Raw genomic sequence first — 15,880 nt, 5'->3', positions numbered from 1 at the left:
GGGCAGCACTTCAAGGAAATGGGACCAAAAACATGGCCTGATGGGAGGTCACAAAAACACATTCAGTTTCATTGAGCCGGTGGAGTATATAGCTTTGTGTCACCTGGCCGTTTCCTTCCATTCTGCATCTTCCCCTTCTTTCACACAGATTTCATCCAGCTCTGTGAACAAATCATGGGGAACATGCTCCTCATCCTCCTCCATACCAAGGATAAACTGAACTCGCTGAGACGGGGTGTCTAATTAACAAACAATTAAAGAGGCATCTGCTGTGACCAGGTTACGCCATTCAAAAAATGCCACATTTAAAAGGAAGAGGTTGCTCATTGTTATATGTATCGAAAAGAAACAGCACCGCCAAAGATGCTTGGTTTCAAACCAACCCACATGTCAGAAGCCAAATATAAAATTCATAGGCACCAACTCCATGGGTGCTCTGTGGCTGGAGCACCCACAGAAAACAAAAGTGGGTGCTCAGCACCCACCGGCGGCCCCGCCAATCAGCTCCTCTCCCTCCCGCCGAGCACCTCCCGCCCACCGCCGATCAGCTGTTCAGCGGCGTGCAGGAGGCCCTGGAGGGAGAAGGGGTGGGACGAGGCGCTCGGGAGAGGGGGCAGAACGAGGTGGGGTGGGCTCTTGGGGGAAAGGGTGGAGTGGGGGCGGGGCCTCGGGTAGAGCATGAGTCAAGCACCCTCTCCCCGGCCCCCCTCCATCCCTCCCCCCCCGGAAATTAGAAAGTCAGCGCCTGTGATAAAATTTGTAAAAAATTGCATTATTTGGAACATGAGCTCTTTGGAGCAGGGATTCTTGTTCTATGTTTATACACCACCTAGCACAACAGGATTCTAGCTCATGACTGGAACATCCAGACATTACCAGCACAGTAACATAATTAATAATAATAAAAGGAGAAGAAGTAGAAGGAAGAATTCAAAACATTTGATTAACAGGCGTTTTAAATAAATGCACGTGCTGAGCAAGTACAAATCTGGGACTAAGATACTATCACTTCCCCAGAAAGAGGGCCCATGTTTACATGATGTTGTTCGCATGAGACATTACAGCAAATAGATTTACACAAACCATAACAGAATAAAGCCCCAGTGTTGAGTATTATCGTGGCAACACCTCAAATTCCCTATTGAGTTTGGTCCTAAACACATCATAATGTTAGTGACCTTTCAGTTAATGCCTCTGTCTTTTCCGCTAATTCATACTTCCCCATCTCACCTCACCCCTACTCCAGGAGTATCATATGTAAGGTACTGGAGGTAATTGGCCCACGCTACTCAGCACTGGCGAGGCCTCAGCGGGAGTACTGCGTCCAGTTCTTGGCACCGCACTTTAAGAAAGATGTGGACAAATTGGAAAGAGCCCAGAGAAGAGCAAAAAAAAATAATAAAAGATCTAGAAAACGTGACAGATGAGGAAAAGGTTAAAAAAAACAGCTATGTTTAGTCTTGAGAAAAGAAGACTGGTTGGGAGAGGGGACAGGATAGCCATTTTCAAATATGTTAAGGGTTGTTAGAAAGAGAACAGCAATTAGTTGTTCTCCACATCCACTGAAGGTAGAACAAGAAATAATTGGCTTAATCTGCAGCAAAGGAAATGGAGGTTAGATAGTAAGAAAAACTTTCCAGCTATTCAAGAAGGATAGTTACATACTGGAATAGATTTCCAAGACAGGTTGTGGAATCCCAGTGATTGGAGGTTTTTAAGAACAGGTTAGACAAACACCCGGCAAGGTATATGTGGTCCTGCCTCAGTATAAGGGCATGGACTACCTGACCTCTTGAGGTCCCTTCTAGGCCTACCTTTCTGTGATTCTATTATTATAAATGTATTTTGCAAATTAAAAATCCCCCAAAGAAAAGAACACAGCCAAAAAGTAAAAACGAATCATGAAATAACACGACTGTTCCCAGCTTTCACTTGGATAACTTTGCTTGTATGCTGCATGTTTCTCTTCCACCTTTCCTCTGTCTTATCTATTTCAACTGTAAGCTCCTTTATGATAGGGATTGCTGCTTGCTGTGTGTCTGTATCACGCCTAGCATAATGGGGCCCCGATCCTAGTAGGGGCCTCTGGGTGCTTCCCCTACAAATAGTAAATGCTGATCATAAACTGAATTACTAGGAGTAAATTCTTGGCCCTCATGAAGCGAACGGCAAAAGCTCCCACTCACTTCAGTGGAGCCAGGATTTCCCCTCTTAATTTTCGTACATGCTAACTAGCACGAGATTGGCACCAACTATTTCAGAGCGACTAAAACGACTAAAAATTTCAGATGTTGCTTTCATTGGGGTGAGATTGGGCAATGAACTTTCAGTGTCCAGTGCCCCATGTTATCCCAAGAAGAGCAACACCAGGCAATTTACCAACTCTCGTGGTGGATACTCCATCCCTGATAACTTTCAAATCAAGACTCTGGGTTTTTCTAAATGATCTGCTCTAAGAACTATTTTGGGGAAGATCTCCCGCCTGTGTTATACAGGAGTCACGCTAGATGATCATCATGGTCCCTTCTGGCATCGGAATCGATGGATCTACTAAAAAATATTTATTCCCATTACCTACATAAGTTATGCTTCCATCATTAAACGCACACTATGTTCCCATCATACATTAGCCTGAGGTTTTATTTACCATGAGATTCCTGCTCTTCTTGAATGGCTCCCTTCGCCCGGTCTCGTTTCCTATGTTTTTGGCCATGATTCCTGTGATGTCTGTGGCTTTGTCTCATCAAAGGCATCCGTACCCCAACGTACAGTGTTCTGTGCCCTGCAACAAAGCAGAAGCACGTTAGTCGGTGTCACTCTTAGCCCCACAGTGCCTGTCAAGATGAATGGTGCCCATGGTATAACATTGCTCTTCATATAGCTACTCTTCATAACTTATAATGTTAAAAGTCAGTAAAAAAAAAAAAACAACACTTAGGTCAGCGTTTCTCAAACGGGTCCACGAGGGTACTCCAGGAGGTCCGCGGGCCCCGCTGATCAACTCCTCCCCATCCCTCAACTCCTCCCTCTCCCTCCCAGAGCCTCCCGCATGCTCGGGAACAGCTGTTCAGCGGCGTGTAGGAGGCACTGGGAAGGAGTGAGGACTGGGCACGCTTGCGGGAGGGGGCAGAAAGAGGAGAGGCAAGGGTGGAGCAGGGGGTGGGAAGAGGTGGGGCCTTGGGGGAAGGGGTGGAGTGGGGGCAGGACCTGGGGCTGAGCAGAGGGCTTGAGGCTCTGCAAAATATTTGACATCAAAATGGGGGACCTCAGGTTGCTAAAGTTTGAGAACCGCTGACTTAGGTCGTACAATGATAGAGTTGAGCAAAACATCAGAATTTCATTCCAGGGGGAAATTCCAATATTTCAGCTTCTGTTTTCACTCTGAATCGGGAAAGAAAAAGTGAAATATCAAAAGTTTTCATGGACCAAAACTTTCAGGAACATTTTGATTTGGAAACATCGGACCGTTTCCTGCCAAGTCAGTTCAGCATTCATCATGATGGAGTTGGCTGATGACCCAAAAATTGGCAGGGTGGCAAATAATGAAGAGAACAGGCCACTGATTCAAAGAGATGTGCATTTTCACCCAGCTGCATGCACATTTATACACCTAGGGACAAAGAACGCAGGCCATGCTCACAGGGTAGGGGGCTCTATCCTGGGAAGCAGTGACTCTGAAAAAGATTTGGGGGTGGTGGTGGATAACCAGCTGCACATGAGCTCCCAGTGTGACTCTGTGGCCAAAAGAGCTAATGCAAACTTGGGATGCCTAGGAGCCGGACCTGCTGGCCGCTTCCGGGGCACAGAGTGGTGCCAGGACAGGTAGGGACTAGCCCGTCTTAGACCCACTGCTGACCAGGAGCCGCCCAAGGTAAGCCCACGCCTCAACCCCGAGCCCCAACCTCCTGCCCCAGCCTTGAGCCCCCCAAACCTGGAGTGTCCTCCTGCACCCCAAACCCCTCATCCCCAGGCCCACCCCAGAGCCTCCACCCCCAGCTGGAGGCTTCACCCCCCCCTACACCCCAACCCCCAGCCCAGAGCTACTACCCACACCCTGAACCCCTCATCCCTGGCCCCATCCCAGAGCCTGCACCCCCCAGCCCAGAGCCCATACCCCCTCCTGCACTCCAACCCCCTATCTCAACCCACAGCCCCCTCCCGCACTCCAAATCCCTCAGCCCCACCCCCTAGCCTGGAGCCCCCTCCTGCACCCCAAACCCCTCACCCCCGGCCCCACCCCAGAGCCCACACCCTCAGTTAGAGCCCTCACCCCCCCTGCACTCCAACCCCCTGCCCCAGCCCAGTGAAAGTGAGTGAGGGTGGGGGAGAGTGAGCCACCCAGGGAGGGGGAATGTAGTGGGCGGGGGCGGGGCCTCAGGAAGGGGCGGGTCAGGGGGAGGGGCCTCGGGGAAGGGGCAGGGCTAGGGTGTTCAGTTTTGTGCACCACTGGTCTCTGGCCTGTGTTACACAGGAGGTCAGACAACATGATCACAACGGACCCTTCTGGCCTCGGAATCTATAAACTGCACCTACCGTGGGGCCCCAATGGGAGACATCGTTCAGTTACCTTTCATTCTCGTTCTCCCATATGGCCCCAGCTCCCCAATCTGACTACATCTCCCATGATGCACTTACACTACGCAGCCTGGCCAGAGGGCAGACCACTATGCATCATGGGAGATAGAGTCTGGCAAGCGGATAGTGTAGAATGGGAGCACGAGGCACCAAAACTGCACCACCCAGAAGGCACTGGGGTGCCAAAGTTTAAAGTTGAACTGACTCAAACTTAAACATTTTGATTCAATTCAGCAAGCCGAAATTATTTGATTCGGGCAGAACTGATGTGAAACAAAACACTTCATTTAGATGAACCCAACAGAAAATTGGAAAACATCAGCAAAATTCGAATTCTGATTGTGCAGAAACTGCATTTTCGGTGGGAAAATATTTTCCACAGAAAATTTCCAACCAGATCTGTAAGATAGGAAAGTTTGTGTAAGAAGCAAGAGCATCAAACATACAAATCTAGCCTCCTAATTCTTTAGTCTGGACTGACAAGATGTTGTGTGCCTTTAAACTAGGTTTATTTTGGTTTGTCTTAGGCCAACTGGAAACCAGATTAAAGCTAAACAGAAATAAGCTGCTCTTAAATCAAAATAAGAATATCCACATAGAGGTTTGCACTGGTTTAACTACGTGGGTTTAAAAACCGATTTAAGTAAAACCAGTGCAACTTTCTCATTTAGACAAGAACTCAGCCTATATTCTCTCAACTGCGTCAGTCAGATATCTGCAAAGGAGCCATTTTCACAGGGCCTCTTAAAGGTCATGGACTTGTTCTATTTTAGATCTGACATATCTGGTTTATTTTATTATTACAAAGTTTCAAAAACAAGGCGGCAGCTTGATTTAAAACGCCCTTAAGAAAGAAACAACCCTCTTTGCAATTTACAACTTTAATAGGACAACGATCCCAACAGCTCATTAAGCAGAGGCAGAAGGTAATTATTTTCAAAGCTTGCTTAAGGCATAGCATGAGAGGAGATCGGGCCAATCTCCTGATAATGAACTGTATTAGACAAATCACAGCCAGACACCTTAAGCATTCAAATTATTCCAGTGGCCTATCAAAGCTGGGTTTTTCTACCTGCTCGACTGAGAAAACGTGGTGATTAGTCATCCCACCCCTCTGCTATTTCTAATGTTGTTTCCTCTGGAGTTTTTTTGTTCCTTTATTTATAATTTTTTTTAAATATGAAAAATGTTTGCTGCCTCTCTTATTACTAATTTAAGCCCATTTTGCCAGAATGAACCTGAAATTTAACGCGATTCTCTGGCCTCTGTTATGCAGGCCGTCAGACTTGGTCATCATAGTGGTCCCTCTTCTGGCTTTGAAATCTGTGAAAGCAGGGACGGGGATGAAGCAAAAATCAAAAGGTCAGGTTATATGTTGCCCTGTATTCTGGGTCATCACCGGCACCAGTGCAAGGCAAGTGCAGAAATCTTTAGGCCAGGCGTGTTGAAGACACAGCCTGAATGGTGTATCTCCGTGCCCTGAATAACGCACACAGAGTCAGCAGAACCGAAGTGCTCTCTCTCTTCTTTTTTAAATATGTTTTGAACCCTCACGAGGGTTGGTCTTTACTCAAAAGACTAGGTTGTGATAGGACACAGCATGGAGGCAGCGCCGGACACGGCTCTGCAGCAGGGGCCCACGAGCAATGACGTCAGAGATTTGTCCACTTTGTCAGCTGGATAGTCTCTCCCTTGGCTGTTCTTCCCCATGTTCTTTCTCCCTTCCCTCTTCCACCCTGTCCTATTCCCCTCTGCGTCCCCTCTCCCTTCCCTCGTCTCTCTATTTAGCTAATCCCCTCCCAAAAACTGTGTCCAAAGAGTCTGATTCTCTGTTGTTCTGCCCTTGTACTGCCATTTACGCCAGTGGGCGTAAAATGCTGCCAAGCCTGAATGCTGACAATTTACACCTCCCTTTGCACTGGTGTAAAGGACTGCACAATGGAACACCGGGCCTCAGGTGTGTAAGGAAAAGTAAATCTCAGCGCTAATGGGGGACTGGGGGGGGGGGGGGGCAATCCAATCGCAAAGAGACCGATGGAAGTTGAGTTATGGCCAATCATTTATCTGATCTGGAACTTTATTAGCCAAGAAGTACATTTACTCCAGGTTCCATCTAGCTAGACATTAACGATGTACTAGAAAAACTGCAAAATATAGTTATCAGCTGCAGGCTTGAACCTTACCTTCCAGCTCTTCTTTCTCATAATGAATATTGACGACATTACTGGTCCCACCTTGATCCACCACCGCCTCTTCATCGACTCTCTGTTTAAAAAACAACACAAAAATGTGCAACTAGATAGAAGCAATTTCCTAATTTACTCACTGTGCACAAGATTTTCAAAGTGACTTAGGAGAAGAGTGGGGTGCTATTTATCAACCAAAAGTCCTTGCTGGTGAAAAAATGCAAATTTGGTGGCATCGAAACATTGGCACAGGTCTACTTAGAAGCACAGCATGGGATTCTCAAAAGCAGTGTTGGCCTAACTCTGCTCCCACTGGTAAAACTTCAACCATGTGTCTTCCTATGTGTTTGTACAGCACCTAACATGGGGTGGGCAAACTTTTTGGCCTGAGGGCCACATCTGGGTATGGAAATTGTATGGCGGGCCATGAATGCTCACAAAATTGGGGGTTGGGGTGCAGAGGGGAGGGTGAGGGCTCCGGCTGGGGGCGCGAGCTCTGGGGTGGGGCTGGGGATGAAGGGTTGGGGGTGCAGGAGGGTGCTCCGGGCTGGGACAGAGGGGATCGGAGGGCAGGAGGGACATCAGCACTGGGGCAGGGGGTTGGGGCAGGGGGGCAGGCTCCGGGTGGTGCTTACCTCAAGCAGCTTCCAGAAACAGCATGTCCCCCCCCTCTGGCTCCTACGCAGAGGCGCAGCCAGGCGGATGTGTGCGCTGCCCCATCTGCAGGCGCCGCTCCTGCAGCTCCCGGCCAATGGGAGCTGTGGGGGGAGCGCTTGGGGAGGGGGCAGTGTGCAGAGCCCCCTGGCTGCCCCTACGAGTAGGAGCCAGAGGGGAGACGTGCTGCTGCTTCCAGGATCCATGCGGAGTGGGGTAAGAGCCCGACCCTGTTCCGCAGCTGGAGCAGAGCAAGCCTCAGATCCCACTTCCCAGTGGGAGCTTGAGGGCCGGATTAAAACATCTGGAGGGCCGGATGTGGCCCCCGGGCCATAGTTTCCCCACCTCTGACCTACCACAATTCAACCCCCATCCTGACTGGGACCAGCAGAACTCCTGAAGAAGCAAGGAGCTCAGTGAAAGGCTGTTATTTAAATATCAGCAACATAATGGATCGCAGCATTGCCAACCCTCATGATTTTGCTGCGAGTCTCGAGATATTTGGTGGTTTTCTTAAAGCCCTCGCAACTGGAGTCATGAGATTCTCATGCAACCACAGGTTCCTTTTTTTAAAAGCCCTCGTCATTACAGAGAAAAGCTCAAAAATTGGGGGGGGGGGGAAAGTGTACCGTAAAAGTTAAGAAAAACACAAGATAAATAAATTGATCCCAACCATTTGGAGGGGATGGGGTAAAGCTCATAATTTTTAATCCAACCTCAAGCCTTGTCTATGCTCAAAAGTTGTACCACTTTAACTATACCAGTATAGTTTAACCAGTACAGTTAAAGCGATAAAGTGATAAAGTTAAAGCGATCCCCTGATGTGGAAGCAGGTACAATGGTTTCAGTGTGCGTATACCGGTATAATTTATTCCCACATGGGATGGGGAATAAGTTATGCTGGTAGAAAGCACCTTTAAATTGGTAAAACTATGTCCACACAAGGGTCTGACTATATTGGTTAAAACAAAAAACAAAAAAAAACCCACATAGAAGGGGACACAACACACACTGACCAGCGGGTCACACGTGCAGTAATTCCCAGAACGATTCAGGCCAGAGAAAATGTTCATATCTCAAAATTCACAGGAGAAAAGCTACAGAATTGAAGCTTAGCAGCAACCAGTAAGGACACACACGAGTCCTTCTTGCTTCTCCCTGTCCTCGGTGTTGCGGAAAGGGGTTACCCCTTTCTGACCAAAGAAGCAAAGACCACCTGCATTTCAGATTTATGCTGTGGTTTCGGCACCTTCTGGGAAAAAACTGAACATATTTTGCCCCTCTCTTCATGATACATTTCTGCTATTAAAATTGAAAATCAATACAATTGCAAGAGTTGGCAATGCTGCTATGTGGAAACAGGAAAACTACAATGAATGTTGCTTATACATATTAATTGGCTCGAATCAAACAAGAACACTAGGCTTGATTTAAAAGCATATGTTATGTCAACATCCATAGTGCACTAACTTGTAAATGGAGAAGTAATTAACACCTCCATCTGCTTCAGAAGGGATACACAGAAGCAGCTCCTTTCTTTGTCACCCACTCCTCCACCCTTTTATCCTTGAATTGGATTTTTTTTCCTGCATGCCTTTCTGGGTGGCTAGCCCTTTAAATCTGGTAGAGGCAAACAAACCACTCAACTCTGAACCGGCCATTCTGGCTGATGTTTGCTGCATCTCACTCTCTATTATTGGACGGGGTAGCACATTCTCACAGTCCAGTCCGGACATGTGGGTGCAGCACACTGGGCATGCATGCATTTTGTTACAAAATACACTCTGTAATCAAGACCCTTGGAAAGAACAAAGTTTAGAGACTCCCACGACTTGTGTGGGGTGCCCCCAACAGATTTGCAGCCTCTAACAGGGAACAGGCAGCTGGAATAAGTCAACTTTTTAAAATAAAAACGCTCACAATGAGCTTGTTCCAGTTCCTTAGACCACTTTGGGGCAGGGATGGTCTCTTACTGGACTAGCACGATGGAGCCTAGATCTTGGTTAGGGCCTCTGGATGCAACCATATTAACAAGAAGGAGAACAGCGGAGGATTGAGGGATCCAAAAGCAAACAGCTGAACAGAAGTGGTGAGGCAGGTAGATAAGGTAAATCAGGAGGTGAACTGGAATTGTGCTGTCTGGGGCATTACCTGAGACGGAGGGGCTATTGTAACTCAGTGGTGATCATGTGTTACAGGCTCCCTTCTGTGTCTGATTCACAGAGCATATAAGCCTGCGACAGCCCTAGCTTTAGCTCAAGTTATAATAGCTTATGCTTTTTCAGCTCTGGAGATCTGCAGTTCAAACCCGGCCAAAATGGCAGCTATCACTCTCTGCTTAATATTGGCATATTTATGACAGACCCAAGTCATGTTGATGTTTTGAATGTGCTGGAGTTTCGTTAAAAAGAGATGATAACTCCACAGAAAAAGACCTTAAATTGGAATTGTCACCTTAAATTGGTGGTGCTGGGGGTTTGTCTGTTTGTTTATTTCTCTTTTGCATTATTATTTCAAAGGAGCAACGGCGCTTGTAAATAAGCAACGTTCATTCCTAGGAGAATCCTAGCTGTGGCGACTAAAAATAACAGGAAACAGCTGAAATACCAGAGGTGGTTCCAGTCGGAGAACGAGAATTAATGCTTAGTAGCCCCCCAAGTTCCAATTTCAGAGTAAACTTGTTACTACTTTGTTGCAAGAAAGCAAATTGGTCCTATTCTGCAGAATTAATTCATGTTACCTAGCAGCAGGCTTATCATTACAAGACCAGTTGACTTTCCATTTCCTAATTACTCCTGTAACTATCTCTGCCTCTGTCTGTCCCTTCTTAGCAACAGTCACCCAGATCACCTCTGGCAAGGTTTCAGACAGGCATGGAACCACCGCAGACAGTAAGTGGCTTCATTTCTGAGACATCATTCAGATCCTGATTAGCATTTGTCTTATCTGGCCCTTCTTCAAGGGAGCATATAAAAGCAACAGCCCTGCACCACTGCTGCAAAACTATATGTAATGCAAATTTAAACTCTTCAGCACCGGTTGTTTTTCATAGATGCATAGATATTTAGGTCAGAAGGGACCATTATGATCATCTAGTCTGACCTCCTGCACAACGCAGGCCACAGAATTTAACCCACCACTCCTGCGAAAAACTTCTCACCTATGTCTGAGCTATTGAAGTCCTCAAATCATGATTTAAAGACTTCAAGGAGCAGAGAATCCTCCAGCAAGTGACCCGTGCCCCATGCTACAGAGAAAGGCGAAAAACCTCCAGGGCCTCTTCCAATCTGCCCTGGAGGAAAATTCCTTCCCGACCCCAAATATGGCCATCAGCTAAACCCTGAGCATATGGGCAAGATTCACCAGCTAGATACTACAGAAAATTCTTTCCAATTAAAGCCTTCAGTGGTATAGCCTGCCGTTTGCAGTCCTGCCTGAGCTAGCATTTGCAAAGAGGTCTGACCAAGGTGGGAGAGGCTCACTGTACTCAAGACCGTGGATATCACATTTATGTAGCCCATTCCCAGACTTGCTGTTCAGATACATCACCCACATATTCAAGTATCAGGAGGGTAGCCGTGTTAGTCTGCATCCACAAAAACAATGAGGAGTCTGGTACCACCGGACTCCTCCACGTGTTCAAGGATGTCAATTGCATGCTGACCAAAACATGCCACCTTCCAACGCACAGAGTGGATGAAATAACCCATGTGACGTACACTACACATCAGCCGATCATGGAAATAGGACGGTGAGCTGCACACCTCACCTCAGTGCATTGCACCCTTTTATGAATCCAATGCAATTTAACTAACAAAGCAGATACAGTGCAACAGCCACTAAAGCTCCTAAAACAGTCTGCAGCAAGGATGGACCGTGTGGCTTCGGCGAACCCTTTGCCCTATATTTGCTAATGAAAAGAATCACTATTGCTGGGAGTTAAACCAGCAGTGGTTGCCATTTAAACAATCAATATTTGCCACCTGATACCACAGGGTCAATATATTTATTTATTTCCTTAGTTCTCAGAGGAAACTGTGGTAATGTAGGATACTACAGTGTGGTAGCTGTTGGCAAATATTGACTTGGGGCCAACTCAGAGGTGAGTCAAAGGGAATCTAACTGGGTATAATTCACACCTTTTCCCAACCCCTTCTATGTGTAACTTAGATCACTTTGGATCCCCTTACACTGGGGTAGACTAAATGTGTGAAATTCAGAAGTGATGTGTAAAACATTGGTAAATGGGTGTGAATCTAAAGCCAGATCTACACTAGGAACTTTTGCTGGTAATGTAATGTCTACAGGGGTGTGATTTGTGGGTGGGTAGGTTTTTTGTTTGGGGGGGGTTGCAGCATTTCTATAACAGCAAAAGCCCTACTGTAGACACAGTTATACCAGCATAAAAGTGCTTTGGTCCATATACCCTATTTTGTTCAGGGACCCAGTACAAACTACACAAGCAAAAGAATTTTTTGCCAGAATTATTATTATTATTGTTTAATATTTGTATTACTGTGGCACCTATGAGCCCCACCGTGCTAGATCCTGTACAAACACCAAACCAAAAAATGGTCTCTGTCTCCAACAGCTTACAATCTAAGGTCTGGTCTACACTAAGGGGGAGATCGATCTAAGTTACGCAACTTCAGCTACATGAATAACGTAGCTGAAGTCGACGTTACTTAGATCTACTTACTACTTACTGCGGTGACTAGACGCGATAAATCGACCCCCGCTGGATCGAACGCTGGATACAGGCAGATGGGAGAGAACAAGGAAACAATGAGACACTATTGATAAGCAGTGGTGTCAGCACACCACCAGGCTAACTATTGTCAGGTGTTTTTGTGGGTATCACGGCGGAGGAGAGTGAAGCTAGGTCTACGCTAGCAGGTTTGCTGCCACACCGACAAAGCTTTTCTGGCGTGGACCTGGGCTAAGTAACGAAAAAGATCAGCCTGCGCTTAAATTCTGCAGAAGCTCGCAGAGAGAGCGCTGCAGAGCATAAGCGCTTTGGCCGCAATTTTGTCATTTCTTTTCCACCCTAATGAACGATGAGTCGTAGCTGAGAAAACGGAACAGTGATAAAAATATAAATTCTCCAGGGATTCCTCGAGACGCAGCGAGAACTTCCCACTAGCACTAATGCCAGGGTGTCTGATCACAAGGCGCTGCCTGGATTTCTCCGACACCACAGATCGGGCGCTAGGTCTCTGCGATTACTGCTTTAAAATCTAGTACATGAGGAACAGATCAAACAGGAAACCCAGACTTGAGCTTAGCACGAAGCAAGTCAGGAGCTGTCATTCTGAGGCCCCCTAATGCTTATACCCCGGGGATGGCTGCAGTATAAACAGCCTGATCCTGTTCCAAACTTTGGGCCAGATTCTACCATTAAGGCCCAGACTTGAGTAAGGGGGAGTCCAGCTGTTGTGCACCCCACCCCCACCGCAAAAGAGGGTTCACCTTCTGCTCAACTCTGCAGCCAACCAGCTGCATCGGATGGCCCTCGGCTCTAACTCCTCCCTGAGCCTTTTAGGGTCTGATCCTACTGCACCACTGAAGTCAACTGGTTCCAGTGGGCACAGATTAGACTCCTGAGAGCGGCCCTAGCGCTGAAAAGCCCTTGTGACTGGGAGAATGTAAGCACCCAGCTGGATAAGCAGAGACATTTCATCCAGCAGGGCTGTCACTCCTGGCTCCTTTCACTAGCACTTTGGCCCAGATCTGTAACCGATTTCTATGGCAGTTAGGAGCCTAAATACCTTTGAGGGTCTGGTCCAAAATCCCTATAAAGAGAAAAATTCCAAGAGCTCGAATCACTGGGCGATTTGGAGAAGTTAGCAGCCCTAACAGGAGGCTATTGCCGAAATACAATAGTCAATATTCCTGATCAATCAAGGACAATCTTGAAGGGTAGAGTCATAGCTAGAGGGGAGAAAGTTACCTACAGCACAGGAATAACTGTCATTGGCAGGGGAGTGTTTTCGTAGCCCCTGCCCTGCTTTGAGAAGTGGTTGCAGCATGTTACGGAAGCGAGAACAGGAGTTCTCAATTCTCACGGGGCAGCAGAGGAAAGCTGGGGCACATGTAACATTTCTCCAGCAGTAACAAAGGGCCTAATCACCTGCTCCCCCAGAGAAATCCCAGGGAATGGCAGGAAACCTACACAGTTCTTTCCATAGTCTCCTACTAAGCATGCCCTTAAGGGGGAAGTTTGGTCAGGACTTTACACCTTTTCTAGGTGGCAAAGCCTCTCAACCTCAACAGAAGTTTGTGGACACTGAATCCTATCATATGAGCGTTATGAAGGTGCATAACCCGGACCTGAACCAGGGGACTGGGACCCGGAAATGTCAGAACCCCCAAATAAAGGTACCCCCTTTATTACTCTCAGCGAGTATCTGCTTTGTAGCAGCTGTCAGACACACATCTATCTAGTACATCTTCTATTCAGGATATTCAATGCAGGATTCTAGCCGCATGAACTAACTGCATACTTACATTGGTCCTTATTCCTTCAGCATTCCCTTTGCGGTACTAAACTGCCGGAGCCCTTTCCTTCTTTCCCTTTTCTATTCTCCTAACACCCCCTGCTCTCTATATCCCTTTGAAATGTTCTCAGACATTTTGCTTCCAATGCAACACCTCTCTCTTTCTTCCCCGCTCCTGCTGAGAAGCTAGCGCATTTCACTTCCTAAAGTGATCATGAGGTTTGCCACTGGTTTTTTATATTTTATTAGTAACATTATTCTTTTTAAAATCCCCATCCTGTTAGCGGCAGCCCGAGCATCTACTACCTGCAGTTCCTCCGATGTCATGGTGGTTTTCAATTCGGCCACAAGGCTGCAAAGTTAGTCAATCCCCTTTTGTATTTAATCCAGTGTCCAGATCAGACCTAGGACCAAATTCACCACAGGTATCGCTGAATTCAGCCCCTAGTTTGCTGCATGCTCCATTCGAGCCACAGGGATAGAGGACAACTTTACAGCAATCACTTTTGATTAAAAAAGAAAAAGAAGCCAACTTAAAACTTGATTAGCCCTTAAATACTTCGATCCTAGTCGTTGCGCCAATGGAGAGGGGGGGAACAATGGTCACTTAAATACTACTCTAGTTAGTCCACCTGGTAACCCCTAAGAGGCATATGACTCTCCGCTCTGGTGACAAATGGCACAGCATGGCAAACAGCAAGTGGGGGGTTGATTCTACTGGCTTCTGAAAATACGCATCACAGCCAGAAAGGTTCTATACGGTTTTTAAAAGATATTGCACCTGAATCCAAGAGATCTGTGGAATGGGTCCATCCCAGCTGGCATTTACATGGATGCTATATCCTTCAGAGCAAGCAGGGCCCTCACCACAACAAAATTCAGGAGAGTTTTCTTTCCACCTAGTTTAAAAGCTCTTTGATACATAGGCTTCTTGAACTTGGTTCCCGTGACAGGAGTTTTTGCATAGAGTCAGCCTGGAGAAAGGCCTCTGTGGGCTTGTCTTGACTGAAATCAAACGAAAGACTGAAAAATAAAGCTACAGACTTGTGGACCTACCAAAGAACTCACGTAGCATGCAGGGAGGAAGATGTTGGGGGCATGGCCAGAGCATATAGCACTCTACCCATCCTGAACTGGTATAGATTAGAGCAACCCCTAGGCTGCTTTAATTATCCTGGAGGCACAGATCTGTTCTAAAAACCAGGGAGCCATAAATGGCACTATCCGCTACTGCATATAGCAGAAAGTTTTGGAATAAGTGTTAAAAGCCCCAGCATGCCAAGGCTAAGAGGCACATTCAGCAGAGGTAATACATTTAAAGCTAGAGGGGGTCAAAAAAAATTCTGATAGAAAAGTTTTCTTTCGGAAAGTGCTGATCTGACAAAAATCAAAATGTTTTGCATGAACATCTCAATTTCATCAACATTTTCAACAAAAAATTATCAAAATGTTCCGTTTTGATAAGGTTGAAGTGGTTCATTTTGATACAGTGTCTCCGCTAACTGGTGTGCCAGGCTGCCAGGCCCCTCTGGGTTGTTTCACTCACAATAGACACAGTCCATTTCTTTTCCCCATGTGGATCTTTAATCTTTAGAGTCTCAGCATCGCAGACACAGTACAGGCAGGCATCAAGAGAAGCCTTCCACCCAACTTTCTCTACCACACCTAGCTCATTCTCTGTTCTCCCCACTTACTTCCTGTTCCTGCCAATTATATATCTTCCCTTATTGAGCTAATTACCTCATTAGCCCAAGTATCAACAATCTCCACATAACAGGTTAATTGCCTGCAATCATCTCTGTTAGCAGCTATCTAAGTGACTAGGATACTACAAAAAGAAAAGGAGTATTTGTGGCACCTTAGAGACTAACTAATTTATTTGAGCATAAGCCTTTGTGAGCTACAGCTCACTTCATTGGATGCGTTCAGTGGAAAATACAGTGGGGAGATTTATATACACAGATAATT

The 15,880-nt window shown here is 46.6% G+C and overlaps 1 protein-coding gene across 3 annotated transcripts in view; it reads right to left on the bottom strand.

Annotated features, from left to right (window-relative positions):
• The window catches only part of SLC4A8 (solute carrier family 4 member 8), a 67,319-nt gene that overhangs the window by 37,539 nt on the left and 13,900 nt on the right, over nucleotides 1-15,880 (bottom strand). For 2 of the 3 annotated variants that reach the window (XR_012635884.1, XM_074935426.1), the window contains exons 2-4: nucleotides 6,759-6,840; nucleotides 2,648-2,782; nucleotides 104-239 (exon numbers count right to left, since the gene is read on the bottom strand). Coding sequence is in view for 1 of the 3 variants with exons in the window: in XM_074935426.1 (XP_074791527.1) it covers nucleotides 104-239; nucleotides 2,648-2,782; nucleotides 6,759-6,840 (353 nt within the window). In the remaining 2 variants the exon portion in view is untranslated. Of the gene's footprint in view, nucleotides 1-103; nucleotides 240-2,647; nucleotides 2,783-6,758; nucleotides 6,841-15,880 lie in introns of those variants that run through there. The other variant, XM_074935427.1, reaches the window with a different exon arrangement.

Source organism: Natator depressus, chromosome 20 (assembly GCF_965152275.1).
Source record: "Natator depressus isolate rNatDep1 chromosome 20, rNatDep2.hap1, whole genome shotgun sequence".
NCBI classification, from domain to species: Eukaryota; Metazoa; Chordata; order Testudines; family Cheloniidae; genus Natator; species Natator depressus.
Note: the sequence above shows the minus strand (reverse complement) of the source record. Positions and strands in the feature narration are given on the sequence as shown.